The following is a 12,265-nucleotide window of genomic DNA, read 5'->3' on the forward strand; positions in this document are numbered from 1 at the left end:
AGTTGGAGGGAGATTGAAAGCCACAGGAAAATTGGCTGAAGCACATAACTTTGGTTGGAGAAAAATTCCCTTGGGGTGGAGAGAAAAGGGGTAAGGTAATGAGGCAGGATTTCCTAAGCCATGAATTCAGGCAATCAGCCTGGCTCTTGACGGCTCCGCACCACACAGTGCAGCAGATGGGCAGCATCCTAGGATGGAAGTGCTAGATGAATGTTTTCACCAGATTCTCTCATTAAGCCTCACCGGGAAGACCAGTGGTACTCAAACTAGCTCTGCATTCAGATCATCTGGGAGATTTCAGAATACCTGTGTCCAGGCCATACCCCATGCCAGTTAAGTCAGAATCTCTGATGGAGGGTTTGGGGCTTGATGATTTTTTTTTTAAAGCTCCCCAATGATTCCAATGTGCAGGCAAGGTAGAATCACTGAACTAAACCAGAACCTTCCAACAACAAACATTCCATCCCTCAAGAAACTATAACCTCCTTCCTTCTCCTCCCTATGTTAGTTATGTGTGTGTGTGCGTGCACGCGTGCTTAGCTACATCAGGATGAGAAGAGCAATCAGCCCAGCCATGAGAGCTGACAGTTGGCTGGGAGGGTGAAAGAGGTGAGCTCTGTGGACTTGCCTCTTGGCCTCTTTTCCCACTGACCCTACTGGACCCTGGGCATGGTGCTCTGCTGTCCCACAAACTGCCCCTCCTGATTTCCTTGTTACACACCTAGTGTTTTCATTTATAAATGAACCAAAGGCAACTGAGAACATATAGATAGCAAAACTGTGGGCCAGTTCCCAAAGTTCAAGTTTATTCCAAAGAATCATAGTGTAAGTAGAGAGGAATGGGCCTGAGCTCTGGCACCTTGTGCTCGGGAGCCTGTGGTCCTGCCTGGGTGGGCTGCTTGACCTGGCTCCCCAGTACTGGCCATGCTCACTCAAGTTCAATGACCTCACCTTGGTAACTTGAAATTGACCATGGTAGGAATATTTATACCATGAAAAAATTGGCAAATTCTGGGAATTCCCTGGTGATCCAGTGGTTAGGATTCAGGGCTTTCGCTGCTGGGGGCCCGGGTTCAATCCCTGGTCAGGGACCTAAGATCCCACTGTGTGTTAGTCTCTCAGTTGTGTCTGACTCTTTGAGACTCCATGGACCGTATGTAGCCTGCCAGGCTCCTCTGTCCATGGGATTCTCCAGGCAAGAACACTGGAGTGGGTTGCCATCCCACTGTGTAGTACAACCAAGAAAAAAAAAAAAAGAAAGAAAACCTTGGCAAATGCCACAGATCAGGGACATTTCCCTCCAGGAAGTGGAGTGTTAAACCTTAGCCAGCACATCACTTCCTTGTTGGTACCCTACCACCCCTCCCACTTCCCCTCCACCACCACCTTTAACTCATTGTTTTCTAGAAGCTGGTTTCCCTGGTGAGGCGCTCCCTTACTCGTTCCCACCTAGTGCTTATCTTAAGAGCGTTTCTTCTTATTTTTCCAATTTATAAAGGAGGTCTGATTTCGCTGACAATGATCTTAAGTCTGAGCAGAAAGAGTTGTAAAGTTGGTAGCAGTAAGCTTAGGTTCTGAGCAGGAGAGGATTTACAAAGGAGCCACAAAGGAGCCATTCACACGTCCGCCCCAACCCGGGAGAAGAGCTTTCAGGAGGCCATTCCTTTTCCATCCCACATGTCCTTCACCCCTCACTTCCAGACTCCTGGTGTACACACAGCAGATGAGGCGGCTCTTGTCCTCCATCCTCCAGCTGCAAGGAAGGGACCAGCAGACACTTAATGGGAGGCCACAGCAGAACTGCCATTGTTTCCTGAGGCCCTCCCAGAGCTTCTAACTGAAACAGTTGGAGGAGCAGAGGGGTGGGTGGGCGGGTGCAGGGACTTCAGTGGGGAGGGGGAGGGACACAGGAGAGCAAAAGGGGAAATCTGCCCTGGAAGACAAATTACCAGGCTTAGGCCAGGCAATCTGAGTTACTTACTTGGCTGTCTCCAGAGCAGCCAGAAATAGGACTAAGTTATTTCTTTATTTTTAATGTATTATTTATTTATTTTGGACACAGTCTCTGGCATGCGGGATCTTAGTTCCCTGATCAGGGATCGAACCCATGCCCCCTGCATTGGGAGCACAGAGTCTTAACCACTAGATCTCCAGGAAAGTCCTGACTGTGTTATTTCTGAAGAGAATCGTTATGACTTGGCTTTGACTGCATATCAGATCTGGGCTGGGGAGTGGCTCTGGCAGGCAGCCGCACTAGAAGCCCACGGGCCCACCTTGGTGGCCAGCCTGCGGTGAGGAGGAGGGAATCACAGTGGGGCTTTTCTCCTTCTTTGTTTTCTTTCCCCGGAACCCTGCCCTTAGGGAAACATGGTGTCTCAAGGTTCACTGACGGATTTCTTAAAACACTCTGTGTTCCCCATCCTCTTGATGGGGTGCCTACCATGCTCTCTGAACCTTCTTGGGAAGCACTGTCTGGTCCCTTCTGTGGGCCTCTGTAGCCTCATGAGGCAGAGGACAGTTTAAAGATGAGAAGTTGGGGTTCAGAGAGGTTAGGGGCCCACCTGAGGTTGCACAACTCCAAGTGGCAGATCCGAGGTCAGGGCCTGAATCTCTGCCCTGTCCTCTCCCCCAGATGGCCTCTCTTCACCAGAGGACTTAGAACTGCCCGCACACACCTCCCCGAGGGACTCAGCCTGCAGGACTGTCGAGTGCACGCAGTGTCACCTGTGCTGCCGGAGCACAGGGGCAGCTTCAGCTTTCTCCTTGTGCCGCGCCCGCCCCACCCAACCAGAGCTCAGTCCAGTGCTCTGCGGGGTGGAGGAGGCTCAGTTATGGCTCCCACCTGGTCCTCTGAAGGGACAGCCCTGGCTGTCCAGCTCCTGTCCCCAGGAGCCTCCTTGTTACAGGCATGATTCTCTGTCCCACCGGTTTACCATAGTTTGCCTGCTTGGGTCCTGTGGCATTTTAAGTGGGGCCGGAAGCTCGGTATCCTTGAGCGTAGTTGTTGCAGGCTCTAGGCACCAGGAGCTGTGTTGGAGCTGAGGTATGGGGATGGCTCTGGCTGCCAGGCCAGCCTGGATTCTTGAGCATGAATGTGCCTGCAGGACCTCCCCACCCCGGGGAGACTAAGATAGCCCCCATGTGCTGCCCACCAGCCTAAAGCCCAGGACTGGGGCGCCACCCTGCATCTTTACCCAGCATCCCAGCTCCCACTGAAGGAGGCATCAGGCTCCATACTCACTGCTCAGGACTCCTTGGGAATTGAGGCAGAGATGCTGAAAAAATCCTGAAAATTCAGGCATTCTGGCTGGAAGGATTATCTTCTGAATCAGAAGTGAGACTGCCAGCCATGTCTAAGTGTTGCTTACAGTGTTGATCCAGCCTGGGCAGCCCACAGGACACCATGATTTGTGTCTAAGCTGCCAAGAAAACTGGCGGACTGGGGCCCTAGTCCACCAGGCTGGGGAGCCTCTGATCCCAATTCTGGAAGGGGCCAGAGAGGCTCATCTCCACCCAAAGTGGGAATCAAAAGTCCCACTGGCCTCTGCTGTGACTTCTGGAGCTCACTCAGTAACACTTGCCATTTCCCTGGGCCCAGACTCCTTCTCCTGTCAGCATCCTTTTAGACCAGAAGTGCCATACGTATGAAGAATCATGCTGTGGAGGGATCATTTTTATCATCTTGTGTCTAGCTTGTGCCCCTGGCATGAAACAAGTTTGCCAGTCAATAGTGCCAATGATTAGTGAAGAGAGTTCAAGCTAACCTTGGAGAAGTAATTTTCTCTAAATACTGTCCATTCTGATGCTGCTATTATTGATTATTTTAAGCTTCCACAGACATAAGCAGGAGTCTGGAAGGGCTGTCTGTGGTGGAAAGAGGGTTGAAGTCATCTCTCATTTTCTGGAATAATGAAAGTTGGAAACAACCTGAATGTTTTTAACAGTAGAAACATCTGCCAAAGTGTGATCGCTCCATTCTTTGGACCACCAAGTGGCCATAATACTGTCACTGACTTGTAACCTGAAAAGATGTTTACAGTGTGTCATCAAGAAAAACTATGTTATGGCATAGTATCTAGGAGGCCATTTTTGAAACATAGTTGTGAACGCACATACATACACACATATACACATGTAAAAAAGTTAGTAAGGCCATATACCTCACATTAAGTAATTGGTTATACATGGTGGAACATGGGTGATTTTATTTGTGCTCATCAATATTTTCTCATTTTCCAAATTGGATTGTTGTGCTAAAGAACTAGTAACCTATCACAACCGTGGCCCACAGAGGCCTGGCCCTGACTAGCAAATGTGCCCAGAGTGGGTCAGGTCAGAGGAAGGGTCCCAACTCTTGAAAGTACTGAAGTTAGAGTTGTTTAATCAAATGGTGTTGATGGTGGGTCCACTGTGTGCCCAGCCCAAGTTGGTTTTAAGCCTGAAGGAACTTATGATCTAGTTCAGGAGGTAAAGCATTCATTCATTTATTCGTTCATTCATTCATCTAACAAATAGCTATTAAGCACCTGTGGGCACTGTGCCAGGTACTGTACTTAAACATAGTCCCAGAGTGTGATATAAGATATGTTCTCTTATAAAGTGGTATGGGAGTTTGGATGGGGACCAGAGGGAGTGACAGAGGAGGGGGCCTTTGAGCTGGAATATGAGGATCCACAAGACTCAATGAATGGGGATGAGGATATGCCCCATAGGAGGGGTGGGCTGGGGCTCTTCTTCCTCTCCAGGTGTGCCAAAGTCCGAAGATCTGGCTTCTGCTAGCAGCATGATGCCAATGTACCATGTAGCCCTAGGGAGCTTATATAATCTCTCCAAGCCTCAGTTTTACCACCCGCAAAATGCAGATCATTTCATATCCTCCCTTCACCCTCCAGCCACGTCCCTCTCTTGTTAGGATGCTTGGAGACTGAATGTTCTCCTTTGTGCTTTATCTAGAAATTCTCCACTTGCCTCTTGGGCTTATTGTTTGCTAGCTTGGCTAGGCCAGTTGTTGATTCTGCCAGCTTTAATGCAGTCTGTTGGCCCCCTTGCTTCTTCTTCTAAGCTGCTCAAATGATCTTCATGGTTAAATCAAAGGGAGGGAGATACACTTAATCCCACGCCATCACTCTTCTCCAGCAGAGCCATTTGGAGAACGCTGGAGACTCTGAAGAGGCCAACTCCGTGGGTGGTACTTGGAAATGACAGGCTGAGAACTCAGGGAGCGCTGAAAACTCAGGGAGCGCTGCTCTCTCTAGGCCTGGAGTCACACAGATTTGCTCTAAGGCTGGGCTGCAGCAGGTCTTCATGCCATGCCCAGCAAACCTCGGCAGGGGCATAACAGGGAGACCCTCCTCCCCATCTCAGGAGCACTGGCCACTTTGCAACCTGCAGGCCTCCCTAGCTGCAGGATGGAGGAGTCATATAGTTCAGAGAGAGAAAAGTCCTTAACAACCCCTAGTTCTTGCTTGAAGGCAGGCCAGGGTGAACAGACATCACTTAGGGGACAGTGGATGATGCGGAACCTGATTAGATATTGAGAGTGAAACTTTCTGGCTCAACCAACTTAGCAGAATTCTTGCTGACATTGAACATGAGAGATGAACACTGAAATGCGAAAGTCAGGCCTAGTTGAAAAATCCAGAGGAGCTAGAGTAGAGTCAGAGAATCATTGTCACCCTAGAGAATCTATGATTCAGTTACCTTATCTGTCAAATGGGTCACTATGAAGGACCATCTAGTTCAGGGCCTCCAATATCAGTTCCCAAAATCAGCCTCTTTTCTGGGGCCCATTTTATTAATAACAATGTGTTAACCTCCCTGGGCCTCGATTATCTCCTGTGTCACCTGGGATATAATGGTAAATACCCTGTGAAATGACCTGGTTTTTTAAAACATTAATTAATTAATTTTAATTGGAGGATAATTTCTTTACAATATTGTGGTGATTATTGCTATACATCCACATGAATCATCCACGAGTGCACATGTGTCTCCCCATCCTGAATGTACCCCCACCTCTCTCCCCACCCCATCCTTCTGTATTGTCCAAGAGCACCAGCTTTGAGTGCCCTGCTTCATGCATCGAACTTGCACTGATTACCTGACTTTTAAAAGAAAATTATTTATTTATTTATTATTGGCTGTGCCAGGTCTTTTGTTGCTGTGTGCGGGCTTTTGCTAGTTGTGGTGAGTGGGGGCTACTCTTCCTCGCAGTGCATGAGCTTCTCATTGCAATGGCTTCTCTTGTTGCAGAGCACAGGCTCTAGGGTGCGGGAGCTCAGTAGTTGCAGCTCAAGGGCTCTAGAGCACAGGCTCAGTAGTTTTGGCGCATGGGGCTTAGTTGCTCCAAGACATGTAGAATCTTCCTGGACCAGAGATGGAACCTGTGTCCCCTGCCTTGGCAGGCAGATTCTTATCCGCTGTGCCACCAGGGCGGTCCATGAACTGACTTCTTAAGAGCCCAAGGCAAGAGGATTTTCTTATCTGGGCCATCAGGGGCAGAGGGGATGATGTCTGTCCCGCGTGCCCAGCTGCTGGCTGTGCTGTCGGCTATGGCTGTTACAAAGCTGGTGTGCTAATACAGAGAAGGGGAAGCTTCCAAGTCATTAGTCCTTCTCTTCCCAGCCATTGTTAGTAGGGCACTTGGGAGCTCACTGTGCATGAAGAGAGACAAGGAATTCCACAAGCAGCCCCTTCCTTTGGCTCCCACTCCTGCAGCACCCCCACCTAGTAAGGAGCATAGAGGAGCAGGCTGCTAGCAGCTGGGTAATGTGACATTAGCATGCGGATGTGCTCCAGAGAAAGCAGAGTGGGCATTGATAGCAGTTGATCTTGCTTTTCCTCCCCTCTCAGGAACAGCGTCTACTCACAACCTAGTGATCTGGAAACGCCTTCTCTCTGCTTCTTTCCCTACTTGAGCCTCCATGTTTGCCTTGGGCTCTGGGTCCCTCCCCATCACCTCCTTCATGGCTCCTGTCCTCTCACCTATCATGTAGGTTCTCATCTGTCAAATGGAGCCCGCCGGCAGCCCTCTAGCCAGTCTTGCTTGGGACCCAGCTCCCGGCCATGACCCACCCTAGTAACTCTCTGCCAGCTGCCCAGAACATCTTTTTGTGCCTACCATATCTACATGCCACCTATGGTGTTTGGCCCTGGGGATTCAAGGACAAAGAAAAGACTCTACTCTTAGGAGGTTAAGAATTTCTCCTGCCTCCAGCACTAGACCCTTGGTCTAATTGATAGAGCCAGTCTCCAGGGAGCTCAGAGCCAGTCACTCCAAAGTACTAAAGGGAGAGCAAGCTCCTGTGACCTGTGATCAGTGATATTTGATGTTACTATCGCAAAAAGATTGTGACTTGCTGAAGGCTCAGATGATGGAGAACTTTTTTTTAAGCAATAAAGTATTTTAAAATTAAGGTACATGCATGTATTTTTAGACATAATGCTATTGCATATTTAATAGACTATAGGGTAGGGTAACAACTTTTATATGCACTGGGAAACCAAAATATTCAGATGACTCCCTTTGTTGAGATATTCACTTTGTTGTGGTGGGCTGGAACCAAACCCGCAGTGTCTCTGAGGAATGACTGCACAGATATTCTCTTTCATCCTTAAACAACTATGTGAGGTATATACTGTTATTATCCTGATATGAAGTTCATTTTATTATTTTTTAATTAAAGTATAGTTTTAGGTATATAGTGAAGTGATTCAGCTATACATATATTAATATATACTTTTTTCAGGTTTCTTACCCACATAAATTATTACAAGATATTGAATATAGCTTCCTATGCTATACAGTAAATCCTTGTTATTTTTTTATATGTAGTGGTGTGGATCTGTTAATCCCATACTCCTAATTTATTGCTCCTCCACTCTGCCTTGGGATTCCCAGATGGCTTGGTGGTAAAGAATCCAGTGCCAATGCAGGAGACACAGGAGACTTGGGTTCGATCCCTGGGTCAGGAAGATTCCCCTGGAGAAGGAAATGGCAACCCACTCTGGTATTCTTGACTGGAAAATCCCATGGACAGAGGAGCCTGGTGGGCTACAGTTCGTGGGGTTGCAGAGTCGAACACAACTGAGCACACACACATGCACCCCGCCTTTCCCCTTGGATAACCATGAATGTGCTTTATATGTCTGTGAGCCTGTTTCTATTTTGTAAATAACTTAATTTGTCTTATATTTTAGATTCCACACATAAATGATATATGGTATTTGTCTGTCTCTATCTGACTTACTTCACTCAGTATATTATTCTTTAGGTCCATCTGTGTTGCTACAAATGGCATTATTTCATTGTTTTTTTTATGGCTGAGTAGTATTCCATTATGTATATATATATACACATACATATATATACACACATGACATCTTCTTTATCCATTCTTCTGTTGGATAGGATAGGTTGCGTCCATGTCCTGGCTATTGTAAATAGTGCTACTATGAACATTATTGCATGAATCTTTTCAAATTAGAGTTTCTGTCTTTTCCATATATGTGGCATGAAATTTAGTAATTTGCTTTAGGCACACAGCTGTTATGTGGCTGACCTGGGACTTGAACTAGAGACCGAGTGATCCTAAAGTTTAGGTGTGAGGAACTGTAAATGTTACCAAGTTTTAGTATAGCTTTAAAGAAAATGTGATAAAATTACCCATTTTAAAATGTACATTTCAGTGGCATTTGATATATTGACACTGCTCTGCAACTGTCAACTCTATCTAGTTCCAAAATACTTTATCACCCCAAAAGAGGCCCTGCACCCATTAAGTAGTCCCTCTCCAATCCTTCCTTCCCCAGTCCCTGGCAACCGCTAGTCTACTTTCTGTCCCTATGGTTTTGCCTATCCTGGACATTTCATAAGAATAGAATCATGTACTCTGTGATCTCTTATATCTGACTTCTTTCATTCAGCATAACATTTTTCAGGTTCATCTGTGTTGTAGCCTGTGTCAAGCTAATATTCCATGGTTTGTCTATACTGCTTTTTGTTTATCCATTCATCATTGGTGGACACTGGCTATTGTGAATAGTGCTGAAGTATTTTGAGTACCTGTTTGCAGTTTGGTGAGTTCCACTCAGGAGTGGCATGGCTGGGATAAGTGGTAATCCTGTGTTTAATAGCATGCTTTCCTGCCTGTGGTTGTATCTCCCTGGTGGGTCCCAATGGCCCCTCACATGGAGCCGGGTGCCAGGCGCTGAGCCCACATACAGTGAGTGAACCCATCGTCCTTCTTCTCGGCCCGTGTGTCCCTGACCCCCTAACCTGTCCCTTTCTCTCTGACAGACGTGCCCGTGGAGAAGCTGGCTGCCATGCCTGCCTTGCACCGCATCAACCTGCGCTTCAACCCGCTGAACGCCGAGGTGCGCGTCATCGCCCCACCACTCATCAAGTTCGACATGCTCATGTCTCCAGAGGGCGCCCGGGCCCCCCCACCCTAGGCCTGCCTCCTCGTGCCCACCCAGCAAGGGACAGAGGCCACCTGGCCTGGCGCCCTGGGGGAGGGAGTCCCGTGGGCCTGTGTGAGGCCAAGCTTGGGGGGCTGGGGGCGGGCGGGCTGAGTAGCGCGTGGTGGGAGGGTGCAGCGGTCCTGGATAGATAGCGTAGAGCAGTAGTGGGCCCTGGAGTACCTGGATGGAGGAGGCAAGGAGGGGCTTGGAGCCCAGACTCCCGGCACTCACAGCTTCTGCGCAAACCTGGGCAGGTCCTCAGCCTTACAATTTGAAAAAGGGGGCAACGGCAGGGGCTTTTGCCTCCTTTTGGCTCCTTGAAGACTTTTGGGGGAACACATACCTCCAAGTTACCTTCAAGTCATCAATACCTTCTGGGCCCATGGATGAGCATTGCTGCGCACTTTCCGGGCCCTTGTGGGTTTGAGGCCTTGTTTCTAGTGCTGAGAGCTGGCAGCTGCCCTCAGAGTGACAGAAGACAACCTCCATCTATTTATTGTTTCCTGAGGACCAACCTGGATGAGGCCCTCCACTGTGCCCCATCCTCAGCCCTCTGGGCCCCTGGATTGGCGCGAACCGGAACTAGGAGTCACGGGAAAGCTACAGAGAGAGTGTGGCCCAGCGCTGTGGCACGGCTGAGAATGTCTGTGTAGGGGCCCAAGGACCAGCAGGGGGCTCTGTGCTTACCCATGACTAGGAAATCAGCGGGGCTGGAAGTCCACACCGCTCCATCCCTCCCCCGTGGTGACCAGGTTTGCCTGGCATCAGTCCTGTTGCAGGAATGGCGGCCCAGAGAGAAACACAGCCGTTTGCACCTGTGCCACCCTCAACACAGTTGCCCTCAGACAGTTGTCTGGCTGCCTTGTCATTGGTCCATGTTGGGGCAGAAGGCACCATGGACCAGCCAGTTCCCAGGCCACCAGCACCCAGAGCCCTGATGACCTGCATTTGTGACCAGCCAGTTCCCAGGCCACCAGCACCCAGAGCCCTGATGACCTAGTCATCTCTAGGCCCTCGATCTGGAGTCTAGGTTGTGGCCAGGTAATTGTGTGACCAACCATCTCTGTTTGCCTGGGGCTGAGGGGTTTCCTGGGACGTGGGACTTTCAGTGCTAACACTGGGACAGCACCCGGCAAACGGGCAACTGGTCCCTCCACAGGGCCTGGGGCTCTGGCTTCCTGACCACACCTGTGGTTTGGACAACTGCTGACCCTGTGATCCCCAGATATATCTACCTCCCACCTTCTCATCTGTGGAGCAAGCAGACTCAGAGCCCAGAGCCCACCTGGCCTGGTCTACAGGAGACGGCTGAGGCCTCTGGACTTGCAGCAAGCCAGACTACCCAGATCCTACATCTGTGGACTAGTGGCCCTCTTCCCGTCCTGAGGTTAGGCTGTTCAGAGCTCAGACCACCGCTCAGAGCACTAACCCTTTCTCAGAATGCTCCCAGGCCCATTCCCCCTCCCCGGCTCCACGGCCTGCCCCTGCCCAGGCCTTTGGTCTCGGCAAGAGGCTGACTGGTTGGGCCACTGTTGGCCCGTTGCTGGATGATCAGTGTTTGCTCTGCTCATCTTCCAAGGCCTGGCTGGTGAAGCTCTGGGGGAAAGTGTTTTCAGGTTGAGGAGGCTGAAATGGGATCTTCTAGGGCTTTGGAGTTCAGCCATGGACGGTGGGGACGAGTGAGCCTGCAGTCCAGCCCAGGCTGGTTGGGATACCCTAGACTGTGTCTTGGAGTGATATTTTTCCTTGTCAAAGAAGGGGTGCACTTTTCCGATATGCAGGAAGATACTGTATGGCCAGAGCCTTGCAGCTCAAGTGTGGTCTGTGGGCCTGCAGAGTTGGCATCCATGGGAGCTCGATAGAAATGCAGAATCCCAGGCCCCATTCTAGACTTCTGGAACCAGAAACTGCATTTCAGAAGATCGCCAGCTGATACCACGAGCCCGAGCCTGGGGCAATCCTGGGGACATTCTCAGAGTAGAGGGTGAAGGTTCTCGGCTCTCCCTCTGCACCATTGGTGGAGTCTGAGTCTGCTCATGCCCCCTAAACCAGCCCCCAGAGACCCTGGGCCCCTTCGATCTTTCCAGAGGCTGCATGGTGCTCCCAGTGAAGGGACTGACCCAAAGCTGCCAAGAGAGGACAGCTGGCTTTGCCTGGCCTTCCTGGGTAACCTCTGCTGCTTCCCCAGGTCGTCACCTAAGGCCCCTAGACGGGGTGGCTTCTGGAAGCTGTTTTCTACTCTGCTTGGAGAGTTTGCCCATGCCTGCTGGGAAAGCTTGGGCAGTCAGAGAAGGCCCCAAATCAAAGCCCACTGTGTGAGTGAGCCCTTCGCTTCAGTCTGCAATAAAGAATGCATTGGTTTCATCTGCCTGTTGGTGTTTGATTCATTCTTATGGCACAGATCTCATGTGGCCCAGGTGGCAACCCCATCCATCAGCAAAGAGGAGGGGCTGCCCCTCTGGTTGAAATTATGGGGTAAAGCAGCTTGACCCGAGTGCAGCTTGAATATTCACAGTGGGCAGAGGCACAGCCAGGCAGAGTTGATGCCTGCCCTGACGCTGTGTGGCTGCAGAGGTCTAAACAGTCTGGGGGGACCTGGTACCTGCAGAAGGATGAAGGGGCCCACTGTCCCCGCCTTGCCATTTCTCCCTGACTGATGCCAGAAATTATACCCTTAGTGGTTCACTTCTCAGGGTCCAAAGTTCTCAAGGAGGGGTTTCAGGACCAGTCAGGGAGCTGGTTAGAGATCTCACCCCAACTCCACAGCTACAGAATCAGATGCTCTGGAGGTGGAGCCCAGCAC

The 12,265-nt window shown here is 50.0% G+C and overlaps 1 protein-coding gene across 7 annotated transcripts in view; it reads left to right on the plus strand.

Moving 5' to 3' along the window:
• The window catches only part of LRRC20 (leucine rich repeat containing 20), a 108,223-nt gene extending 96,397 nt beyond the window's left edge, over positions 1–11,826 (plus strand). For 6 of the 7 annotated variants that reach the window (XM_081573880.1, XM_081573881.1, XM_081573882.1 and 3 more), the window contains one exon: positions 9,299–11,826. In XM_081573880.1, the coding sequence (XP_081430006.1) occupies positions 9,299–9,453 (155 nt within the window). In that variant the 3' untranslated portion in view covers positions 9,454–11,826. The remainder of the gene's footprint in view (positions 1–9,298) is intronic. The other variant, XR_014077938.1, reaches the window with a different exon arrangement.
• The last annotated feature ends 439 nt before the right edge of the window (positions 11,827–12,265 follow it).

Source organism: Giraffa tippelskirchi, chromosome 2, assembly GCF_054371585.1.
Source record: "Giraffa tippelskirchi isolate mGirTip1 chromosome 2, T2T-mGirTip1v1.2.pri, whole genome shotgun sequence".
Lineage (NCBI taxonomy): Eukaryota > Metazoa > Chordata > Mammalia > Artiodactyla > Giraffidae > Giraffa > Giraffa tippelskirchi.